Source organism: Cynocephalus volans, chromosome 12 (genome assembly GCF_027409185.1).
Source record: "Cynocephalus volans isolate mCynVol1 chromosome 12, mCynVol1.pri, whole genome shotgun sequence".
In the NCBI taxonomy this organism is placed as follows: domain Eukaryota; kingdom Metazoa; phylum Chordata; class Mammalia; order Dermoptera; family Cynocephalidae; genus Cynocephalus; species Cynocephalus volans.
Genome location: NC_084471.1, coordinates 98,549,492 through 98,575,982, shown reverse-complemented (window position 1 = coordinate 98,575,982; position 26,491 = coordinate 98,549,492). Strand labels below are relative to the sequence as shown.

Sequence of the window (26,491 nt, the reverse complement as noted above, 5' to 3'; positions counted from 1 at the left end):
GGGAGGCTTTGGTAATGTGCCACAATAATGAACACATTGTATATTGACAAAATAAAATAAAACTAAAAAAAAAAAAAGAAAAGAAGAATTATCCCCACTGATATTGCTGCATGTTGATCCTATTAGTCCAGTAGTATTCTTACACTCTGTGTGCTGAGGCAAAAACTCTATGGGACACAGATGGAACTGAATGCAAAGGTCTACACCCAGCTCTGCCACTCCTTAGCTGTGTGACTTTGGGCGAATCATGTGACCTCTCTGAGCCCCAGTTTACTTACATATACAAGTATTTCTCAAAGTTTTAATAGGAATAAAAATGGGATCATATATGATAAAGTTTTCCATAAACAGCATTGCTAATATAAAAGATGTGTTAGTGGCCAAATCTTCCTAACATCCCTTATTTTCTAGGCTAGGCTGCTCTAGCATTTATACATCTTTCCCAGCTCCTATACAGAAAATAGAAATTTTTTTTTTCAGTTTTTTATAAAAAGAATGCTGAAATGGCTTAAATATTCACCACAAATTCTACATAAGATGGAATATTCTGTTCCCTTGCCAGCAAACTCCCTTCCCTATGGGATGGATAAAGAAAAAAAATAGTACATATTATTTCAGGAATAGCCAAAGGTGATGACCTCAGAAGATACCCACTGAACCCTTGAACTAGAAAACTGTGAAAGAATACCCAGAGGAAGTTGGGTGCAAACAGGGACATGTTATGCACCTGGAGAATCCATCAGTGGGGTGTGATTTTCGTTGCCCTCCAGGCCCATCATCCTCTCTCCAGTGACTGCCCACTTCAAGCGCTCTTCTCCTGCTGTGATTGCCCCCCCTCCCGCCCAGGATCATGCCTTCCTTTTCACCATTCCCTTGGCAGACTTTTTGTAAGTTTGAACCTTCAGAAAATTGAGCTGATAAAACTAAGACCTGACATCCTGTAAACCCAGGAGAGAGCACCTGGACACATGACAGAGACGGGGCTGAAGGAAAGTGCAAGAGCTTCCTTCCAGGCAAGATACCTGAAGACATCTCTCTGTTCCAGGATAAATTGGAAAATGCTTACCGAATTATAAGCAGAATTCTAACAGACAAAACTATAAAATCACCCTGAGTAATCTGAGATCTATGGCTGCCGTGGGAGATTTGCGTCCATGTTTTTTACTAATACCTTTCATTCATTCTTAAAGACCATTTATTTTCCTTATTGGCCAATATTCCTTTTAAATCTTTGTACCATAGGCTGTTTAGTAGAATTAACATGCCAAGGTCAGAACTTCTCTTCTTGTATACACGAATTACTTTTACCCTGTTCCTGGCCAGCTCTCATGAACAGGTATTGTGGAGCAAGAGACTGTGCATGGACTAGTACAATTCCATCATCTCTGTAGGAAAAACTCAAAGCATAAGGTCTCCCGGTGCTAGATCAATAGAGGCATGCTTGTATATGAAGGACAATCAGATGTTACAGCTTTAATGTCAAACTTCAAATCTCTGCTAAAGTTAATATGCTATTAATGTATGCACAAAGTAGCTTGTTTGGTGGAGAATACATAAAGGTCTAAAAAGAATCAGTCTTGAGGCACATCAGACTGTGGGTTTGTGAGTCAGCCAGATGCTGCCCCCACTGGTGAAAGAATAAGAAAGATGGTCTCTCTCTTTGGGTCACTGTGGACCAGAGAATAGAAACAGCACTAGAAAGGATGTCACACCAAGTGTGAGCCCTACTAGTTCCTTGGGAATGGGGGCCTGAATTTTACAAGCCTCCAACTCTCAAGAAAATGAAACCAGTATGATGAAAAATGCAGATAACACAGAACACACGGCCAACCCCATTCTCTGTATGCTGTAGCTACCAAAGATAAGAAATATTCTCATCAGCGATGTCAGAAGGCAGCACACTCAATTAGGTCGTCAAAAAGAGAAAACCCTCTACCACTCCTAGCAGACCAGGAATCACAAAGGAGAACTTTCCAACCAAATGTATATTAGATAACAAAGAAAGCAATGTGGTCAAACCTTGTCACCTAGAAAAGCAATCTTATGGCATCAAAGTTGAATCATCACTAACTCTGAAATTGTTTTCATGTGAGAACCAGAATCTCTATTTCACACACCTATACATGCCTAGTCATGAGGAACCAGCAGGAAAGAAGTATGACACTTGCTTACAACAGAATACGGGGCAGATGTTAAGTTTCATGCTTTTCAATAATATTTAATAGGAACATGTCCACAATATCCTAGGAAGATAAAAGTTTAGATTGTGAACTACTCATACATCACGTTCCCAGTTCTATTATATCACACTGTATCATGTTATACACGTATACACAAAACATGCACAGGAAGCACTGGTAGGAAACGGAAAAAATGTCATTGTAATTCTTTGTAGGTGTGGATATAGGTAAATCTTACTTATCCCTTCCAACTATCTTTAAGAAACATTAATTACCTTTACAATAGGAAAATCATAAATGTTGTTTTTAACCTGGATATAAACATGGATATAAACATGAGTCTTCCAGCCTCTACACCACTTTTTGGTCTTCAATATCACTATGCAAAAATATTATAACTTAAAAATTAGAAAAATAGTTAAGAGGACTCAGGAGCCAGCCACAGATAACTGTCATGAAATAAAAATCTCAATAAAATTTAAACAAGATGGATGAGAGCCATCTGTTGGCTTTGGGGACACTTTCCTTTTTACTATGTTTCCTTAAACCAAGGTTAAGCCAGTGCTTCGGGCTCGGAATTCAGTTCTGCTTTTTCTTGCCCATCAGCGTGTCGAGGTTTCAAGAGAAAAGTCAAACAAGGTTATCTTGTTCTTTTATCCTTTTCACCCAGCAGCTGATGACAAGCACCTAAAGACAATCAGCCTTTTTGAAATGATATTTCTTAAGTCTATTCCCCCAATACATTCTGTTCTTCCCTTCAAATTATTTCACAAATGTACATGGGGTAGCAGGTTGACCTTGTGGACTAAGCCTAACATTGCCACAAATTTAGGGGTTAACAGCACACGTCTCCCTCCTCCCAAGGGTTGGCCTCCAATGGTCTCTCTCTGGAACCCCAGAAAAGGATATGGGCAAATAGGGTGGGCCAGGGCTCTTGGAGCCTGGGGAAAAAGAACAAGAGAACACTTGGATGTGAGGGTCTGTGATAATCACAACTCAGAAATAGGTATGTAATCCAGTGGCCCTGTGTGTAAGTCATTGTCATAAGTAAAATCCATATTAGCAAAGTCTTCACTCACCAAGCAGCACGAAACATCAACCCAGTGTTAGACTATATCCAATAGTAAGATTTAAAAAATCACCTTAGGTTATAGAAATGTTAAGTGTTACAATAAGCATCTTTCCTTTTGCAATGTACATTTTCCCCCACCCCCCACCACTAGGAAAATTCTGATATTAATTTAGTGGGGACAATCCCTGGCTTATGATAGGGGTTCCATAAGTATGTATGAGAAGAAAGGAAAAAATGAAGGAAGGAAGAGGAAGAAAGGAAGGGAAGGGAAGGAAGGAGAAAGGAAGGAAGGAAGAGACGAAGGGAAGAAGGAAAACTCTCAAAGCCATGTGGTTCAGGCATTGTTGTTTGGGCAGAACTGCACGTAAGGGAGATGAGGACATATCCAATATTTAGGACTTTTCAGAGTCATCCTCTGGTGCTGTTAGCAGTTCCATTACTCAACACTTCTCTCTGTTAAGAAATTCTCCTTATAGCTAATATAAATCCTCTCTGCTTGATCTTAAGCTCACATACTCTGGTTCTGTCTCAGAGGAGAAAGTCAACAGCTGATCTGCACACTTGGTACAGTAATGCTTCATACAGTTGAGAGAGAAAGTCATCGCCTCATTGCCTTTTCTTCTTCCCATTAATGACCCCCATTCCCATAGCCTTTCTGCATGGACCCTGTTTTCTAATCCCTTAATCCAATGATGCATGTTAGTACTCAGCTCAAAGTCGGTAAAAATAGCATGTTGTCATATGTTGGCATCAGGAGATCCGGAACAAACACCCCCAACACAAGGAGCTTCCATTTCACCTCTTAGATACCCTCTGTAGAGTCTGGAGAGAGCAAGGATATTCCCTGGCCTCTCCTCTGAGTCTGGGAGGTGCAACGCAGTTTGTACAGGTGTGTTTGGGCAGTCACCAAATATTTATGGGCCTACTCAGTGATGTCTTGCATTGTGCTGGGCACAGAGGTACAGCGGAGATGCAAATAGATGTGGTTCCTGTGTTCACGGGCAGTCTGTCACTTTGTAAGTGAGTGAGTGTGTGAGTGTGTGTGCATGTGAGGGGATGGAGAGGCTGTTTTGTTTGTCATTCTAAAGCCTTCAAGTGATATCTGCCACAGCAGCCATCAACCTCTACGGAATCATCACCAAGTTGATCATTGTGGAATATGATCACAGTAGCCCTTAGGTGATAATATCACAGAGCATCCACCCCTGGAGCAGTGCTGTCTCCTGGGTAAGAGGTCACCAGGGACATAGAGGATCCCTTAACCTGTGCGATTCATCCCAGACTCCAGATGCTGGAAGAGCATTCTACTGTACAATGTTGCTGTTGCTGCTATAGCTCTTGGGGTCTTCCTTTTTTCAGTTTGGTTATCCTTCCTCCCTTCCAATGATCTGTCCACCAATTCATAAGTACTATTATGGGCCCAGCACCGTGTATCAAGCACTTTCATTTCTAGTACTTCCTTCCCTGGGGGATGTGGCTGTGACATCTCAGTATTGCAAGCCATAGTTGAGTCCAAGGACTTGGAGAGTCCAAGGAATGGCCCAAACAAGTTGAGAAATGTGTTAATCTACACAAGGAAGGGCATTTTCTGGTAGCTGGAGGCAGGGATGAGGGAGTAGGGTTATAAAACACACCTCTTGTCTCTGGAGAAAAGACAAGCAGAGATGCACATCTCCTCCTTAATTCTGACCCAGACAGTCCCTTTAAGGTCTGTTTACATCTTACAGCTGGAAAATGCACCATCATCATTTCTTGAAGTCATTGCTCAGAACACACCCCCGCTGCATTTCATTTTTATTATCCCCATTTTAGGAACGATTAAATGGAAGCGGAGAGCAGCAGCAATGAAGCAAATCATGAGAGGCTCTGATAGAGACAGAAGCCTGGAAGCTTGCAACTGCTTCTCTGAGCCAGACTATTTTTATTGTAACTCTATGCAGCTGCGCCTCACTTACAGAGTTTTGCAAATGAGCCCACTCTGCACACAATAATTTTTTTTTACCATTCCCTACCCTTTCCAGCTCCCCATGCTATGTCTGCATGCACGTGTGTGTGTATTCTTTTTTAGATATCCTTCTCCACATTCCTACATACCAGAGAAATGTTCTTCACTTTCTTTGAATATAATTCCAGTCCAGAGATTTCTTTGTTATTCTAGTCCCCTATGCCTCCTAGAGGTTACTTATATAGGGTCCCATTGAAGGTTCACAAGAACAGACACCATTTCTTTTGTTTTTCTTAAGGAGGTTGGATAAATATATCAACTGTATGTGTGCTTGGAGTATTTTCAGAGGAACACATAAGAAATTGATAACAGTGATTGCTCTGTGGAGGGTTCCAGAAATTGGGGACAACGACTGCCCTGGAGAGGGGGACTAAAGATCATAAACGAGATGAGGACATTCTTTCTACTGGCTACCTTGTCGTACCATTTGACTTTTCACCATGTGCAAACATCACCTCAAAAAATCACACAAAAAACGGCAGTGACCACTAATTGACATTTGTTGAATGCTACGTTTCACTCACTATTAACTGATGTTTGACTATAAAATCTCCTTTAATCTTCACAACAGGCTTATGTAAAGCCCTATTTTACAGAAGGGGAATAGACTCTGGTAATATCAGTCAGTCGTCCAAGTTTACACAGCTGATAAATGTCGATGTGGGGAATTGAACTCATGTTTCTGATTTCCAAAACCATAGACTATGTTGTGTTGACTTTGTCTTTCCAATGGAATCAAATTAATGTGACAGTAGCTTTGGGACTACTTAAAAGAACTTGAAATGGTTCACACCAACAAGTTACTGAATCTTCCTTAACCTGAGGCTCTTTGTTAAAAGCTGGTAACACTGTTCAGGCATGCATGCCTCCACTGGACATTGCGCCCCCTTGAAGACGTCACCCATGCCCTTCGCTGCCACTGGGGCACTCACTTCAAAGGTGGGAAAGGTGCCTGCTCTCATGCTGTCTCCAGTAAGCCTCTCTAAATGGGGGATTGTCTGTACTGGCCAGCCACACACACACACACACACACACACGCACGCACAATGTAAACAGGGGAGTGTCAGGGTATGAAATCGCCGGTCAATATTCTAACTCTCATCAGCGTACCAATTCCTCATTTATTTAACAATTATCTTCTGACTGGTCACTCTGAGCCAAGCATTCTTCTTCAGGGTTAGAATTATAGAAGTGAACAAGGGCATTGCTCCCTGGTGCAGAGAGACCGCCAGTAACCAAACAAGCAGGCCAGTAAGTAAAACGCCAGAGAGCGAGTAGACGAGCATTGAAGAAAATGAAAATAAACTGCTGTGAGAGAGTGACCGGGTGGCTACTTCAGCATGGGCCATCAGGGAAGGCCTTTCTGGGGAGGTGATATTTACCCAAATGACAAGAATGACAAATATGCCCTGGGAGCTACTGTTCTTCAACACAAACTCAGGTTCCTGCTGTATGTACCAGCTCTCTCCCCAATTTCCATTCCAAGTTCCTATTTATTTACAATGTGAATTTGTAATCTCAGAGTTAGAGCTGGAAAGGATCCTAGGAGTCTTCTTAGTCTCATGCCATCATTAGAGAAAGATCCAGAAAAGTGAAAAGCAGGTCACACGACTAGTTAGCAACCTGACTAGTAGCTGAGAGTCTTGTCTCTTAGCCTACGTTTCTTCCACAAATCCCAATTCCTTCCCTGCTTATCTTCCCAGTGTCCAACTCTTCCTGTAGAATCTTCACCCTGGTGCTTGCCTCTCTGGAGCCACAGACATTAAATCCTCCTTGGACCACACAGGACCTACTGGAGTGGTAGTAGGAATCTTGAATGATACCCTGGGGCTTGGATAACAGGGAAGAAAAGGTACAACTTCCCATGGTACAGTTTCACCAGACCCCAGCCATACCCTAGAGCTGGGCCCAGCTCCTGCAACCCCTCTCTGCCAACAAGTGAGCCCTGACCAGGGCTTCCAAGTTTGGGAACTACATGGCTCTGTGAACTCAATGAACAACACTAAACATCTCCCTGGTTCAGGGCTGACTGGTTAGCTCATTTGGTTGGAGTGGGGTGCTGATAACAATGAGATTCAGGGTTTGATCCCTGTGCCAGCCAGCCTCCAAAAAATAGAATCTTAAAAAACAAAATAAAATAAATATAAATGTTCCTGGTTTAACTAAGTTGATTTGAAAATGTTCTATTCTATGATCAAAATGCTTTACAGAAAGATTAACCATAGACTTTCTTTAAATAGCAAGTTCTTTTAGTACATGTAAAGTATAATCTATAAAAATTCAATCTACGTAAAGATTTTATCCACCCCTCCCCCACCAAAAAAAAAGACCCCAGCTTTTGTATCAAGGGCAATAGCATAAACTTGGATTTTTAATGGTAGATTTTGGACTCTTTTACTATGCAATGGTTCTCATTCATTCCACAAATATTTATGGAACTGCTCTATGCAATACACTCTTCCAGGTTGCTGTGAGGACATGATGACATAAGGACACAGCCTCTGCCCTTCCGAAACACGCACACACACAACTGTAACACAAGGCAGTAGATGAGACGAGTGCTATCATGGAAATAGGGGCAAACGCTACAGGGGACAAGGGAAAGATTATATCTCTGTAAAAGATCAGGGAGGGAGACAGTAACATTTTAACTGGGTTTCGAAGGATGGCTACGATTTGTATAATTGGATAATGCATTCCAGTAAAAGGAAACATCAGGCATGATGTGCAGGGGTCGGGACATACAAGGTATATTCTCAGAACAGAAAGAAGCCCAGAATAGCTTTCTGGTGAGACGGGAAACAATGAGGAAGGGAAGAGAGGCCTTGGAAGGTAGGCCAGGGCCTTGAGTCCGAGAATGGATAAAGTCTGGACCTAATCCATAAAACGTAGGAGCCTTGAGTGGGTTTGGGGCAGAGAAAGAACATAATCAGAGTTGTGCTTTAGGAAGTTCATTCTAGTGGCCATAAATAGGACTGATCTAAATGGATAAAGGCAAACGTCAGGGACAAGCAGGCTCATTTAGAAAATTACTGCATGGTTCCTGGATCATATGCCAAGTAAGGAATAAATTCAAGAGCCAGAGTAAAAGTAGAGCTGATGAGGGAAGGGATCCAGACCCCAGGAGGGAGGGTCTATTTCTGGAAAAAGGTGGGGTCACAGGTCTCAGATTCTGGCCTAAGGAAGAGAAGTCAGCACCGCTGTCAGTGGCGTCTCTTGGAGAAAGGACAGTGTGAGATGCCTCCTGCCTGAGACAAGTAATCACACATCGACTGCATAAAAGCTACCCCAGCTGGACATCTTCTGACCCACCTGTGAAGTCTCAGTTATTAATAACTCCTCTTCTGGATTCGTACAGAAGTGCTTGCTACACATGAGGGGCCCAGAACACTTCTTAAATGATGATGTCTCTACTGCAGCCGTGAAAAGCAGCTTGATTGGGGCAAAAAGCAGGAGCCCAGGGAACAACCATTTCTGACCAAATGATAACTCAGTGGAGGGAGGGTAACTTTAATCAAGAACATCAGGCATAATTTAAGCTCTAGAGATGTTCCCTGATAAGAGAAACTACAAGATATTTTGAGGTCTTTCAATTTGAAGAATTAGGTCCTGGGCTCTGCTACTAGGGCCACACATGCCTAGTTTCACAGGTGAGCATTCACAAAACTCGCTGTCCAGGGCTCTATGTGACAAGATCGTGAACTTCAGCAAGTTTATCTCTGGCTTCTTTTTCTCTCTACTCTCTCTAAAAATATACAGCTTGATTTCCATGCTAGGCAGAACCATGCTGCCATTTTGAAGACTGTTCTCAGCCGATTGGCCCATGACGTCTGTGGAATTTGTTTTAAGTCAGTTTCCCAACGTGTTTTCACAGAAAATGAATACCATGAACAAAGGAGTCTTGTGGTAAAATAACTTTGGGAAATGCCATATTAAATAACATTAACGATGCTTCTTTGCTATAAGGCAACTCTGAACTTTCAAATGCTAATATGCACTGAGACTCTCCTAGAGTGAGAAACAGCAGGTAGCATCTCCCAACCTTACTTATCTGCAGAACCATTTTTCAGCAGTGTCTCAAGGGACAAGCGCCCAGCAGAAAACACGAGTGGGAAAACACGACTAATGACATTATGCTCAGGAACGTTTGTATTCATATGGAATCTGAAATAATAATAAAAGCTAATACTTATTGAGTGCTTACTATGTGCCAGCCACCTTTCTAGGTACTTTTTGTATATTAATATATTTCAACTTTGTACATGTGACATGGGTACTATTATTACTATTCCTATTTTACATATGAAGAAACTGAGCCTGAGAGTAGTAAAGAGATTTTCTGAGATCCTAAATAGACAAGTTAGTAAGTGGTAGAGCTGGGAACTCAACCTAGGCAGTCTGGGGCCCCCAGAAATTGATTTCTAATGGTAGAATTTCAAACACTGTGATTGGCTGGCAGTGTGCAAGATTCTGACAGAGCCTTTCCTGACAACCCTTTAATCACAGTAAATCTTAACCTGTCTGCTCATAAGTCAGTCTTTCTATGCCTTTCCAGATACTGTGTAAGACACGACTTCTGAATTGTACCACCGATTTAGTTTCTTCAGCAAAGTATGTCATACTGCACATACACACTCTTCCATTAAAACAAAGTCATGATCCAGACAGCAATGCAGTCACCAACAGTAAATGGTAATGCATAAAGGAAACAACCTCTTGGTTTGCCAAAGTAGCAAGAAAATGAAGATGCGAGTTTGAGAAATGGCTTTTCCTGTGTTCTCAAAGTCTGGATCTCTTGCTCCCCAGGTCTAGGGACGAAAACCAAGGCACTGTTTTCCTTTAATGTGTTGCAAGATTTTACATCCCTACCCCTCTGCTTCGCTCGAGAATTGCCAGAGACATGTCCTACCCTCTCCCACTTCCTCTCCTTGTTCAGAAGGATTATCACCAGTTTCGGGTGCATCTGGTAGCCGTCTTCACTGAAGGACAGATTTCTCCCCTCAAAAGTGACATTGATCAGATACCTGTAAAGATAAAATAAAAGGAAGATTAAAAGTTTGAAAAGGTTTACCAAGAATAAGACAGGTAGAGAGAAAGGTGGATGGAAACAGACCAGTAGACGGACCTACAGGCACAACTGTAAAACCTGGTATTCCTCAAACTCCCACTTGATTATGCAATAAAGTCCTCCAAGTTTTCACATAATAGGAATCATATGAAAAAATAATCTAATAACTTTAAGAAAGGGTGCTCGGTTTGAGTTCAGTCTATAGTTATGACTTTGAGCAAATTATTTCACCTTTTGAACTTGTTTTTTTCCCCATCTGCAAAAAGTGGGATAAAAAAGGGACCTGCTTCATTAGGTTTGTAAGGCTTAAATAAGATAACTTAGGTTAACCATGTACCATGGGGCTTGGTGCATAGTAAACCCTCATTAAGTGTTAACAATTATTATTCAAAAAAGGAGGTGGATTAAAGGGCGGAGGTGGTGGAGACAAGAGAAGAAAGTGGGAGTGCACCGAGACAACTTTGTGCGATAAAGGTGGCATGTAGGAGCTTATGGCCTCTCCCCATCCCAGGGACAAGCACGTACGTTTTAACTCTTGCTAAGGTCATGCCCAGTCCATACTTCTAAGAGTTGTGAGAGGAGTCCAGTAGGCAGGAAGCTGGTACCACAGGACGCATCTGGAAACCAGGGCTATTGTACTGTGTATAATAGTGAGCAGAAGATACCAGAGGTGGGAAAAGGAGGAAGAAGCATTTCACATGGCCCTGGGTGCATGTGCATATGTTAGCAGCAACTCTGGAGGTAACTAGTGTCAGACTGATGAAATTGTCTTCTTCCTGGACACCTGCACCCCAACCCACCCCCAACCCCTGCTGGCTGCTGTGATCTGATAAGCAGCCCCTTCACTGCGTTACAACTGCATTAGTGCAACTATGTTGATGGTAATTAACATCCCTTCACCACAATGGCCTAAGGAATCTATAACGGTTAGCTCTGTGTTCACATGACATGCTACTCCTTGGGCCTGATGCTGCTTGTGAGATGTGTCTCTGCTAAGAAGCTAAAGGGTATTGTATAGTTGCGGTGAGAGTGCTAAAGGAGGCAGCTTAAAGGTCTCTCTTAACTCTTTTCATTCAATTGAACTGGGAGACCCTTCTATGATTCTTTCAGATAACATTAGGTTAAACAACAAGGTTGCTAAGATGCACATCCTTCCAGTAACTATAAAGATGCCGAGGCAGAGTGAACCAAACCCTCATGGTTCACTTCTCACTTCTACAACTGCTTGGGATTTTTAAGTCTTCATTCCCTGGTCTTGCATAGTTTCACAAATAAAATAAAGAACACAGAAGACCCCCAAAGAGTAGAGAGTCCTAGCATCTTAGAACTAAAAGAGAACTTCATAATCAACTAGCCCATCACTTTTTGCGGTTTATGCTTCCCTTCTCCAGTATCGTAACGTCAGCTCTTCTCGAATACTTCCATTGATGGAGAACTCATCCCGGCACCCTCCACCCTCAAAGTAGCCGTCGCACTATCGGGCAGTTCTTTCTCACTTAAAGCCGAAATCTGCTCCCCTGCCACCCACTGATACTTGTTTCCTCCTTAGATATCCCACAGCCTTGGTCTAATCCTTCTTCCACATGAGAGTTCTTTAAGTATTTGAAGACATTTACCCATATCCCTTATAAAGTTAATTTTAACCTTTAAAGAAACCTTAAGCTCACTTAATTCTGTAATTTTAACCTGATGGTTTAGAATACAAGCACAGAGAGGTTAAATTATTTGCCCAATGTTACATAGCTAATTGGAAGCAGAAATAACATTTTAAGCAACATTCCCAGCCCCATGTCCTTTCTACCCCACCACCCTGATCCTCATATATGACACCAGGTTTAACATTACCAGTTGCTTTACGTACTCATCAAATGTCACGGCTTCAAATGCCCTTCTCTACCACCTTGGCTGCTCTGCTCTTGGCTGTGGCCTCCCTAATTCACTCAGTGTTCCATACAGCATCTTCCCCATTCCTGGCACTGCTCCTCATCTCGGAGCTCAGAGCTACTTGCCCAAGCTCTTGCGAGTTTCAAGATAATATTCAGGTCTCCTGAAGTTTGCAACAAGTCCAACACTCCAGGCAAAAGCCCTGTAGAATTGATTCTAAGGAATATAGTTACAAAACCTCAAGACAGAGTATTTTAAACAATAAGATAACATTTAAGCACCCAACATAATTAACTTGGAAAATATGTTCTTAGTACAATAATACTGCACTACCTAGAACTATTTCTCTGTAAGTCTTCAGAGAAAGTTTTTGAGATATGCAAAATAATTTAGTCTCATCTCTGTTTTGGAAGGAAGGAAGGAAAAAAGGAAGAACAGAATGACAGAAGGGATGGAGGGGAAAAAAGGAGAGAAGGAGAGAGGTAGGGAAGGGAGGCAGAAATGGAAGGAGGGAGGAAGGAAGGAAGGAAAGAGGGAAGGAAAGAAGGAAAAAAGGGAAACAAATTGTCTTGCTTCAGCACCCACCTTTTCACCAGATATTTCTCTGGATAATTCTGCCTTTATCTAAACATGGTTAGGAATATTTAAAAGAAAGTGTCTATTTCAGAAGGCAATTAGAAAAGAGAAGATCCTGAAATAATTCAATTACTAAGCAGCATGAATGGAATAAATATATAGCCTCTAGAGATGACTTCTTTAAAGGAGACAGCATTGAATTGGGTGTATAACCTGAGAAATGGAGTTTTCTGAAAATAAATCATACTCATGGGCAATGTAATTAATCTGTAGTTAAATTTCTCTGGTTATTCCTGCTCCAGATCCTTCTGATTTTCCTTAGAACTTGTTCTTTTTCTTGATGTTCACCATCTTCCAGCTCTGCAAGTTCACTGTATCCACCTAAGTGCTTCTCACATATTTTACACTTATCAAACACATTAATAAAATTTTGTGACAATATACAAAATATTCTTCTCCAAAGTATCCTTTAATTATTCATATCCTTCAGCGGCATATAGATTAATTATTCACCTTGTGTTTTTCTGAGTAATTCCCTGCGATGTGACAACATTTAGCTATTAGTGAAGAGCTTGCAAATATATACCAGCCCTGAGCAAGGATCCCTTTGAATAGTAGGACAAACCAATCCACTCATTAGAAATAAAAGGTGTGAAGAAATAGTTGGGAGTGGGGTCACTTCAAGACATGTGACCTTGGCACCTGGACCTCAGTCTCTCTTCTTTAAAACGGAGACACCATTTTACCTCCAGGTTATCAGATAAAGCTACTGTGGAGAGCAAATTAAATAGTGAGTAAGAAAACTATATAAAATATGATACAAATATAAGGTTATATAATAGGAAACATTCAGAGAAAGAATACATTAACATGATTTGAGTTTCTAAAGGCAAGAGACTTGCTTAATTTTGAACCTCAATGAGTAAAAATGTGATATCTACATTTTAGCAAGACTCAGTTATCAATGGAATACATCTGAGGAGTGGAGACTGAATCCCACATATGGAGGATAAACTAGGTCAAGGCTCACATTAATTAATTCAACTTTCCATGAGACCTGAAAATATCCAACTTCCCTTAGATCTGGCAGTACTTTGTCAATTTTGAATATTAATGAAAACCTCAAAGTTTCCATGTGTAAATCATGGGTAAAGGATTAAGACTGAAAGATGTCATAGCTATTCTGTTTTTTTCTAAACATACCATCCTCAAGTACAAGTAGCAGCAGATGCAGAAGTTCTGCGCAAAGACTCTAATCCCCTGAAAGTTCCATCAAGATCTGGCATATTAAACAATTACCTGAGTTATCTCTAGGATGTAGTTTGACGACTGAGAAACCTGATGGCCTGTCTCATAAATGTCTAATATTACACAGAATCTCAGATTTCTAGAACTAGAAGAAAACTTAGAAATTATCCATTTAGATCCCCCACTTTAGAAAGGAGAAAACAATTCCCAAGATACTAAATGATTTTCCCAAGGAGACCTGCTTGTTCAGGACCGGAGTTCAAGTCTTCTGAATCTCTGATTCTCAATTCAGTGTCTTTTCGCTACATCATCAACTACAGTGAAATTAGTTTTGCAGAGTTCCAGATATTCATTTCAGCATTCTCACGTCACATGCCATACTTTTGACTATATAGATCCTAATGTAAATGGAATAAAATGAAATCTATCTCCTTTCCTGCTTCCCTTCTCATTGGGAAAGAGCCTCAGAATCCTGATAGGCTCAGAGCCAATGCATTTGATTTATATGGCCAGAGTCACACTCCAGTGAGTTTAATGAGTGCAAGCTGAGGTTAAAAAGCACTTGTGTCTCCATGACATTGGCCACACCACTCAGAGCCCACCCACTGTACCACGCTGATAACTAAAGCAAGAATTTAGCAGTATGTCCTGTGTGGGCACACCTGAAAGAGCTCTGCCAGCATTTTCCCAGCAAACTGAGAGCTCTGGCACCATAATACTTTTTTTTTTCTTTACAAAGCACTAAATTGTTTAAAATTAAAGCCTGATAATGTGGTAATAAGAGAGATGATGCATCTATTCTCATCTGATCCTTTCATTTTCAGATGAAGTCCAGAAAGATTTTGTGGCTTTACCAAGATCATGTGACAGAGCTGGGAACAGGATCCAGATGTCCTCACCCCCAGTACGATGTCCTCTCCACTGACCACCACGCCTAACAAAGGTGGCAATGTTTCATAGCTCTCATTTCCACTCTCCAGCTATTAAAAGAAAAGTAATAAAAGAACACTGTTCTAGGCAGGAGATTTGAATTCTTGACCCCTTATTTATAATTTGATGGCTCTGAAAATCTATAACTCTGTAACTGTATATCATTGGTGTGTCACTTACCTTTTAGAGCCTTTGGCTCCTGTATCTATGAAACAGAATGGCTCAGACCATCTTTCTTGCCTGATATGGGAGGATACCAGGATGTTCCTTTGACATCCAGGATGTTCTTGATCTCTACCTTTCTTCCTCTTTTTTAATATTTTTTTTTACTGTGTATATTTAAGGTATACAACAGGGGATACATATAGATAGTAGAAAGGGAAATATGGTGAAGCAAATGAACGTATCTATCATCTGACATTTCATCTGATGACTACTGTGACCATTACGTTATTAAACTCTACCATCTGAATGGCAAAACCACAAATCTTTCAAAAAGTATTTCAAAAGACTAGAGTCTCTCTTTAGCAAAAAGATATTTCAAAAGACTGGAGTCTCTCTTTAGAACTATTACTTATATTCATTTTCTCTAGAAATAGTAGCAACAACTTCCCACAGGATTAGAAATAGTGGACTTTAAAACTTCTAAAAGCTACCTAATTAGAGACCAGTATTGGGGGAAAGAGATGAAAGATGATCAAAAATTAGATGTTCAGTGTCATGGTTTGAATAGACTAAAAAGAAATTTCTGACTTTTTCCCAACTTAGAAATTTGTAACGATCAAAATACATCCAAAATATCAATCCAGCGTAGTGTGGTCAACATGGCAGGTCATGGTCAGCAAACAGTTGTCCTCTGGACTTATCAGTGAGCTCTTCTGGGATTCAACCCAGGAGCTTATTCTCATTAGTAAGATATCCTACACTCAATGAATGAAAAAGTCTAGAGAATGCCCCAAAATGCTGATAAAAAGAAAATAAAAAAAAAACAGGGACAAAAAATAGCAAGGAGGAAAGGAATATACATACAACAGCAACACACAACATGGTGAGATGTTTAGAACAAGTACACTGTGGTCAGATGACCTCTGTTTAAATCCTGGATCTACCTGTCACTAAACTGCATGATAATCTTTTCAAGGCATGTGAATTATTTTAATCTTATCAATAATGGTCTTTTTTTCTCTTTTTTTAGAAAAATGGATTTGAAGAAGTTTTAAGTTCCCTTTCTGATACAATGTCATATATAGAAATATGACACTGTGCAGTTGGACAAAATAAATAGAAATTCCTAAGCTGTCCTTTTATTTAGGCAAAATGATACCTTGTAGAGAATCCTAGGACAAACGAATTTAAAGAGCAAATTGTAATATTAATTTTATAATTACTCGAGACCGGTTAAAAATAATTTGTCTTCCAGTGGATTAAACACTTTCTCTGAAATGGTGTTTATATCATTAATTTATTTTGCAAACCATTCTTCCCAAATCAAAAAAGATTCAAGTTTGGGCTAGTGCATATCTTAGTTATTTAAATTCTAAATTAGTGGTGTGACATTGGTGAGATATTAAATTATCTTGAATACTGACTAATATAAATTTAATAGACCGTCTCTGTCCTACTGGTGGTGAGGAATGTGCTTCATTCAGCCCCTTAATGGGTGGAGCTGAAGGGCATTCACTTGAGGGATAAGCAGTGATGTGTTAACCCACTATCTACTATGCAGAAAAAATCTTTTCAGCCCGCTTGGCTTAACAATGAAAAATTTTTGAGGGCTATTACCTGGATTCAGTTTCACAACTAAATGCCATGAATTAGTTTAATCTGCAATGAACGAAAACAAAGGAGGATTGTTGGGAGTCACCCAGCAATCTCCACTTGGATATAAGAAGGTAGAGAACATTAACCTTCCTCCAGAAAGATGCTATATCTGACCCCTCATCAAATCTATGAGAATTCTAAGTGGCTCTGCCACCAGCTGTGATGGCCTCTTACCTACCTGTCTCGACACTTTCACCAACTGGGGTCAATGTGGCAGGCCATAGCCAACAAACAATTCTCTCTGGACTTACCTATGGGTCCATCTGGGATCAGACCCAGGAGCTTGTTCTCATTAGTAATATATCCTACACTCAAATGATGAAAAAGCCTGGACAATGCCCCAAAATGCTTATTGGTGAGAAGTGAATAGAAATAAAATAAAAGAGAGAAGCAGAATAAACTAAGTGAAGACAGAAAGAATACAGTATGTATAAAACACACACACATGCACACACCCACCCACCCATATAACAGGCAGTAAAGCACAGTGTTTAAGAGCAAAGACACTCGAGTCACATGACCTCTGCTCAAATACTGGAGCCATCAGTTCTAAACTAATGTGATCTTACAAGCTGTTTAACTTCTTTTTGCGTCAGGTTTTTTACCATTAAAAAAAAAAGTGAATAATAATAGTATCCTTCTGTAGGACTGTCATTGTGAGGATTACATGTCTCAATACACATAAAGGACTTAGAACTGTCCCTGTCACAGAGTGAGCATTATGTGTTAGGTGCTGTTATCACTGTGATTATTATTACTTTGTGTGTGTGTGTGTGTGTTGCCTCGATGTCAGAAAGTGTTAGCATTTGCAGGGATTTCTGGATCGCAGTTGGACTTTTCACACTCAGAGCTGAACACACAGGCCTGGGGAGATACTGCCATGCCTTGGCCTGTTAAATTCAGAATTTGTCTCCCAATCTCTACCCTTCCATAATACCACCAGTCCAGTCTATTTCCTCTCATGCCTAGAAAATCTCAACCTATTAAGGCTTGGGAATATTTGTTTTTTCCTACTAGGACTGGCTACCCTGTAAGGTTTCTTGCAGTGGGACTCATTTAATCATGCCATTTCGATATAAATGCACTTTCTGAGGAAGGAGAAAGATGAGCTCATATCTCCATAATCTGAGTCTAGAATAAGTGACTCCTCAAAATGACCCCCATTCTGAACTCCCCGAGTCCTGCTGTGAGCACTGTGTAATTCCTTTAACACCCTTTAGAGACGGCACAATCCTGCGTGTGTGTCAAGATACAGCACTTCCTTAGGGAACTAGTGACGCTGCTTTTTGATGACAATTAATCAACTGTGCAGAACACCAAAGCTGTCTCTCACTTAATTCTGTGCATAGAACTCAGCAGTGGAAAAAGAATTCCTCCTTGTCCTCATGCCACAACCCTTAGTCACCTGTGCTATGTGTGAGCCCCGCTAAGGCGCTGTGGGAAACCCGGACTTCCTAGGGGCAGTCAGAGGGTGGAACTCCCCAGTGGAAGGAACCGAGTAAGTCTTCTGGATAATGTGATTGTCACTGGATTTGTTTTTTCCCTTTCAGTTCATATTTCCATGATGCACATAAATTAAAATAACTTTCTTTTTCTGAATAAGATTTTTTCTCCCACAGGTAGGTGCTCAATATGTTAGAATGCAGCCCGGTGTAGGCTATCAAAACTAAGGAGTGGGACCTTCCCAGAGAAAATGCCAAGACAGGTCAGGCTAGCTGATCACTGAGCATGTCGCTATTTCTTCTTTACACCTACCAATAATTTTAAGGTGACAGCTTGCCTTTCCAACATCCATTTCAGCTCATGGGCTGGTAACACTATACAGGAGCTATGCCAAAACTAGCCAATGACTGGACATTCAACTGTGACAGAAAGACTTTTCTTTCCTGTGAACTTTCAGACTTATAGAAAGAAACCCTGGGCATATGCACCCTGGGTCAAGGATCCACAGTGACATGGGCATGATATCAAGGGAAAAGAATAAGGAGGCTTTTCTCTCTCTTTTGACCTTTTTCTATTTGTCCTTCCTTCTTCTCGATCCTCTTTTACCTTGGGTGGTCAACAAAATCAATGCATTGGAAATACCTCCATACATACAATTCCTACCCCCTCTGTAGCTGCCAGATGCTTGAACTCACAGTTCCCTCTAACAGCCCCAGTAAAGGGGACCCAAAGGAGGTGAACAACTATATGATTAATTGGTGATGGCTTCAGTTACAGGGATAGGGAGTGAAGGCTATAAGGAACTGTCACCCATGGAAAAAGAGGGTTATAATTTAGTGTTTCAGTATGGTTGGCAGAGTTCTTCAAGTGGAGATTTTTAGAAGCAACTATGCTGCATGGGGAGTGAAAGAGTGTCCAAGAAGGGAGGACGTTCCAGGAGCAGGGGAAGTTTCCAAAAGACAGAGAACTCAAGATGCCTGGGTGAAGATTATGTTTTTAGGAGAGGTAGGCCCAGTAACTAGATCATGCTATGGGTGTGAGACAGACTGAATGGTGGAAGCTGTTGACTCATTCAAGAGCACATCTCTGACCTCAGAAAACCTGGCCATGAACCATACCTACCACATGGACAAACCCTTTCACATAGGGAACAAAATGATTTCTCGAGTCTAGGGTCCGACGAAAGACCGGGGTAACAAAAGGAATGCAAAGTGGAATGTAATATGGGAGTGGAGAAAGTGAACCGTTGGGAAGGTTAGTTAGCATCAAGGAGTTTGGTAATGTGGCTCCTGCAGCACAGTCCGGAGAATAATCTTCTGGGCTGCAGTTCAGTGAGAAGACCAATCCCTAAAAGTAGGGTTGGTTTCAACAGTACAGGAAATTTATACTAGTTGGAAGTGGAAAAGATGTCATGGATCTGAAGACAGGGAGGCCAAATGTATACATGATCAAGGAGAAAACTCCAAGATGTCAACCATAACACAAGGACACCGATCAAAGATTATCAGCCAAACCCACATTTTATGTTTCCAGAGTTTCTGCAAGCATTGCTCTAAATCACAGTACATTATGGCCCTGTTTCTAGACCAGGTTAGAATAGAGAGGCCAGGGGAAGATCAAATATATTTAGTTATTTAGTTAGTTAATTAGTTAGTTAGTTAGTTAGTTAAAGACTCCCATTGATCTTTTCCAATATTCTAAAATGGATTTGACCCTTGAGTCAGATTTTCAAGTAAAGTGAGGGCAAGAGTTTATTTTAAATAAACCCTATTTCCCTCTTTCATCATCCTCAAGAGGACAGCACCATGAACCCCAGCTGCACGTTCACAGGGAAGCTGAAAGAAATGTGTAATCATCTCTCCCTGCTGTACTCTGTGGGGGCTAGAACTCTGCTGTTGCTTCTCTGTCATGGGATCCTAGCTTTTTCTCTCCCTCTGTAGGTTGATGTTTCCATGGAAACATGCACTTTAATGCTTCTGAAATTACCATGCATTTATAACATTAACTCATTGTTGACCAGGACAGGTCACGAGGAGATTTTCCAACCCTCCTGAAAAGTAATTCTATTTTTTACCTCTCCTTACTGTAAACTTTCTAAAAAACGATGGACACGTGATGGCCCTATTTCTTCAGTCACTCTTTAACCCTTGCACTCTTGGCTTTTGCCCCTATCTTTCTACTAAAACTGTTCTTATAAAGTCATCAATAATCTAAGAAAGGTCAACAAAAATAAAATCAGTAGCCTTGTTCCATCATCCATTGACCAGTTGACAGTCCCAAATGTTTTTAGTGACTCCCTTTCCTTTGTTTATTTGTTGTTTAAAGTAAAATAATATCTGGCTTATCCTTATACATCTCAGGCCAGCTCTCTCCTTTTCTGTCCATTTTCACTTGAAACTCCCTAATATGGGGGCACCCCAAAACTCAGTTTTGAGCCCATACTCTCTCCCTCTAAGACTCAATCACAGCCACAGCATCAAAAATCACCCCCACGCCAAGGTCTCCGAAATTGCCAGCACCTCTTTCTTGACCTTCAGTTCAGTATTTCTCATTGGACTGTTCTACTGGAACGTTCTAGCATCAGGTCAAGCTTAACACAACCAAGTCCGAGCCAGGTTCCTCTATGCCTTTTGGCAGTGAGACCAGCACCCTTACAGCCTTCAAATTCCGGTACAGCTTTGACCTCTCTCTTTCTGTTATAATTTATCTTTACCATGTGAATGAAAAGGAGGATAAGCTGGCTGCTCTTCTGAGCTGCATTCCCAGAACCAGTCAAATCAGTTAAAAAGTCAACTGTAGTTTAGCATTATGTGCAAAATATGCTGACTGGCTCTTTTTTAGTTTTCCTTTCAATACACAGTTTCAGAGTTTTGCCTCCCCGAGGGTAAATAAATCTCAGCTTTCTAACCTAAGTAAAATTGCTTGGAAGTCATATTTCTTCTCTGGCTACTCAATTAAAAAAAACATCAACAAAGCTGCCATTTATGGAACACATACCAGACTCTGCTCTGGGTGCTTTATATTATCTTAAATTCTCACAGCAATGTTATAAAATAGTAGGTAATAAGATCAGTGGCACTGGGAGTTGAACCTGTCCACTTCCGAGTGATTCTACAGTCTGCATTCCTTCTGCTGCCTCACACTGAGAATAATGGTGTCGAGAGGAGCAATGGCCAGGGGAGAAAGGAACACAGAAGCCACAAACTTCTAACGTGGTAGAACTAGAATCCAAACCCAGACCTACATGCACCAAGGCCTGGGCTCTTAGTCACTGTTTATACTACCAACCCGCAGTCCCTCAGTTGCTTTCAATTGTCCCTCATGCCAACATCGTAGAGGAGGTCTGCAGGGAAGACAGCTAAACACACACGCTCTCTACAGCCCTACGGAAGACTGGAGGCACATGGCTGGTCAGGAGACATGTCCATAGTGCAACAGGAGAACTCCAGTCTCTAAGAGCTGTCAGCATGTCATATTCCACAACCTCTAACCCCAAAACATGAAGAAATGGAATTAATTTCCCTTATAAGAAAACAGAAGACAAATCATAAAGCAGTAGGCTTGACTGAATTTACTAAGGAATTAATTTTCAGATCACGCTCTGGGAGGAAGTCAGCTATGAAAGTCTGGGACTATATTCTTGGAGTTCTTGTTAGAGGCAGACAAGAAGAGCTAGAATATTTATTTGGCTCAGTTAAGATTGGAAGAAGTTTATCCTGGTTTGGCACAGAATAACCAAGCTCTCTTTGGTCTTAAGAATACAATACATTAAAGTACTTCTTTGGAACTATCATCAACTCTCAATTACCTTCAGTAAGGGAGGCAGAACCACACTCACGATCCGTACAATCAGATACATAGATTATTCTTAGTACTTATTCTTCTTAACCTGTCCAAAGACTTACACTGTAGAACACCCCCTTCTTTGCAAATGTTTTCTTTCTAGGTCCCCTCTGACTACATTATCTCGGTTCTTCTCCTTCATCATGATTGCTCCTTTTTCACCTTCTTTGCTGGCTTCTTTCACAAAGGTTTTCCCTCATTTAGGTGGTTGTTTTTTTGTTTGGTTTGTTTCGGTTTTGGGTAGTTTGTTTTTAGGAGATTCCGGAAGGCTGTCTGTTCATTTCTCACTTTATGCAGGTGCCAGCCGTTCTCATGGCACTGACTCTGCCTCTGAGAGGATGGATCCCAATGCTACACCTCTAGTCCTGACCTCTTGCTATCCCCCTTGCTGGCCACGTCCACTTGCACAGCCCCCCTATTACAGACTCTTAGTGCCTGGAGTGGATTTGCTTTATTTTCCCCTCACAATAGCTGACTTTCCAATTTCTGTCTCTCATTGAGTTAATACTTATTCACCATTTGGAAAGGTGCCTGGCACATAGTAGGCACTCAATAAATATTTACTAGTCTTATTACTTTCATCTTGAAAACTCTCAGGTGTCTCTGACATCTCCCTTTTCTTAATTTCCCATGCCCAGTCAATCCCTGCAAACTTCCCTTTCTTTACAAAATAATTCTTGCATTTGTTCCTTCCTTTCTGCTCCCACGACTTTCATCCTAGACCAGGCCCTTATCAGATTGTACCCAGAGACCGGCATCGACCCCCTCCTAGACCTTCTGCTTTATATAATCCCCCATCCCAATACCACTCCCACTTAATCTTACTAGAAGACTTCTTCGAGCTATGTCACTACTTGCTCAAAAATCTCCAGTGGCTCCCACTACCCAGTGTAAAAGTCCGCCCTCAGCCGAGCCCTCTGCATCCTGTCCCTGTCTACCTGTTTGAATTCCTCTCATCCTCTCTACATGAACCTTTCAAGGCTTCGTCACTGTCCCCTGAACATGAGTTACACTTTCCTGCCTCTCTTCCATTTCCTCTCAACTGAGTGTAATCTAAATCTTGCTAATGCTTATGGACAACATCGCAGCCTCTCTCTACGCTTTGCTTATCACCGAGGCCCTTCTCCCCTCCTTTCTCCTCTCATCTTTTCTAGTCTCCACTCCACATTTCAATTGCTTTTATCATTCACCTGACCTGTTATGTTCCTTTGCATTACCTAACTCTTTATGTGTCTGTATCTTGTCTTCCATGAAAGACAATGCATTGTTTAAAGGTAAGAATCAGATCTTTCTTTCTATTATCCCCTGCAGAATCCAAATTAGTGCCTTGTTTGTGGTGAGTATTCAATAAATACCTATTGATTAGCTTTGAACTTCCAGGAAACTAGTCTTGAAATCCTCTGCTGTTGCTTTTCACTCCCCACCCTCACCTGCAGCCCTTCTGTGTCACACACACAACACACACACACACACACACCTGGCACAGAGCACTGATTCCCTGTGGGAGAAAGTGACTTCTCCAATTACAGTCATGCATCACTGAACAACAGGGACACATTCTGAGAAATGCATTGCTAGGCAATTTCGTCATTGTGCAAACATCATAGAGTGCACTTACACAACCCTAGAAGGTACAGCCTGCTACACACCTAGGCCACATGGCAAGCCTATTGCTCCAACCACCATCGTATATGTGGAGCACTGTTGAATGAAACATGGTTATGTGGTGCACGACTGTACTGACTTTAAGAAAGAATAAATTCTAAGGATTATATCCCTACAATATCCCTACAATCTTTTTTTTCTAAAAACAACAAGACAAAAAGTGGAACTGACTTTACTCTTGTATAGACCCTTTTTAAACTTCTCTATTTTAATGTTTTCCTCCTTATATTGCCCATAAAAATATAAATCATGTAACCTACCCACACCCCTATCCTCTCCACATGGCTTTGGACCCTTTGAGAAAGCGGACACAAAAGTGAACGTAATCAGTGATCAAAGGTAAATCAAAAGTGATTTCTGTTTGTTTCTGAAATATTTTATTCCATACGAAAAAAGAAATAAAACTTACTTATAACTGAGGTTGCTAGCAATGATTTTTTTTTTTTTTTTTTTTTTTTTTTTTTTTTTTAGTTCAGAAAATCAAAGCACCAAGGAAATCTGAAACATATATAAAAGTAAATGCTTGGATGTTCTTTACCAACGTAAATCTACTTTGTTAGTTCGGGAAATAGAATGAAATAGAACTCAATTTACTTACAACATTGAGATGAAAAAGTCTTTTCAAAAAGAAACCAGAAAAACAAAAGGGAAATTTTGTTTTCTCGATTTTTTGACTTCCGAGACAAATGAAAATATCCTCAGTTGGGGAGGGAGATAACTTCTTTCTCGATCTTCACATGTTTATGTGAACATAACTATAAAATCCCTCCCTCACCCCTTCCCACTCCCTGCTCTCTACACACAGCATGGAGAGGTGAGGGTGGACAGTCGCTGTGCACACACAGATCTTCTCTCCTTTTGGCCCAACTCTTGACAACCCAGGGTGTCAATATCTACAGAGATGCCTATGGATCATTGCAAATAACGCACAAGGTGAACGTTTTATGGATAGGCAATTAATAGTTGAGAATAGTTCAGACTTTCTCCTTTGTAGATAATTCTAGGACACAAAGAAGGAGTCCACGTGGAAATCAGAAAGCTATTGCGAGTAAGTTTCTCTGAGCCTCAGTAAAGATTTAATCCCTGTGAAAGAAGGGGGAAGTTAATTTGATTAGCTCTTGCCTGAATTCCCTCAAATTCTTGGGCATCCTAGCATAACCTAGAGGAATTTAGCATTTGAGTCAATTTCCTTCTCTTTTTTCTAGTTACTACCAGGTTGCTTTGATTATATGAAGATAAAAACACATTCAATATGATTGGGGGAAAGGTAGCAAAATAGCTTGAAGGAATGCAGTGTTTGGTATCTTCAGTTACTCAGAGGGTGGGGGCAGGTGCATGAGAGACAGAAATGTGAGAGAAGCAGCACACACAGGAGAGGAACGAGGAGATGGCGAGAAGATGAATCGCAGCAGCACACTGGGCAGCGTTTCCACGGCAACCACACTCCGTGTCCAGAGAACTGCCAAAACGGGTCAAGGTCCACGCAAGAGGGTGCTGGTGGAAAGAGAAGGCAAGAGCTTGGCGTGGACCAAACCCCCTAGAGATGAATTCTCCTTGTGACTTCAGCTCTTCTTTCCATTTCTTTTTCTAGCCACACCCAAAGTTCAAGTTTAATGGAAAATGCATTTGACATGTTGCGCTGCCAAATCCGCATCTCATCCAAGAAGGTCCTCAGGATGGTGGGAGTGAGGCTGAAGAGCCCCGGTTGAAGCCAAAAGAGAAAAAATTATGTGTGCAGTAGATAATTTTCCTGTAGCCATTTGTTTGCTTTTCCAACTTTTTCCAGCCATCTGCATAGAGGGAATATACTTGTGTTCATTTTCCAGGTGGCTTAAGGAGGGGAAGCAACATTAATGAAAAGGTTATTGGGCGTGTAAAAATGGGGACTGTAAAGTGATGGATGAAGGTCCTACGTTGGCGGCTGAGGTTATCCATTGGTGAAATCTATCCCTGTAACATCGGGAGAATCCTGTGACAATATATGGTCAAGATGTCCCTAGAGAAGATGGGTGCTGGAAATATGCCTCCGGAGACATTTAAAATTATCCGGCAAATATGAACTAAAGCAAATATAAATACAAGTAAATATAAATTAAATAACATATATATATATATATATATATATATATATATATATATATATATATATATATATATATATATATATATATATAAAGGAAGGACTATAAAGTATATACTGTGCTATACTTTTAGATATAAAGACATCCTCCTTTACATTAACCCATATAAAAACCATCAAGATCTCCAGGGTTTTTGTGTCTTCCAGCAGCACACACCAAGAGCCCCTGATAGCATCGTACACAAGGTTTCTCCTCAAAGGTTTACATCCAGAGACTAAGCTGAGTCCCTGTCACTCACCTGGAGGGCCTGTTAAAAATATGCACTCCTGGGCCACACCTAGAGACAGGGATTCAATAAGGCTGGGATAGTCTGAGAATGTGCATTTTAGAGTTCCCTGGGTGGTTCTGCTGTGTAGACAACTATGGAGACCGTCAGAGGAAGCAACATCTGTACTTCTCTGTAGTGACTCTCCTCTCTGTCCTGCCAGATAGGGGTGAGGTAAGCTTTTCCTCACCCCAGGAATGGCACGATTATCGAAACTGTCAGAGAGTTGTCCCTAGGGCACCCTCCAGGCCAGAAAAATGTCATTCTGCTCTGCAAAATGAGTCTGTGACCAGCTCTGGTCACCAAGTACCCCCATCTAGGAGAGTTTGCTCTCAGAGTCACCCCCCTGG

At 41.0% G+C, this 26,491-nt stretch overlaps 1 protein-coding gene across 1 annotated transcript in view; it reads right to left on the bottom strand.

The window, feature by feature from the left end:
• The window catches only part of GRIN2B (glutamate ionotropic receptor NMDA type subunit 2B), a 285,725-nt gene that overhangs the window by 101,123 nt on the left and 158,111 nt on the right, over window positions 1–26,491 (bottom strand). Inside the window, exon 3 of the mRNA XM_063075751.1 lies at window positions 10,167–10,281. Coding sequence (XP_062931821.1) covers window positions 10,167–10,281 — 115 coding nt within the window. The remainder of the gene's footprint in view (window positions 1–10,166; window positions 10,282–26,491) is intronic.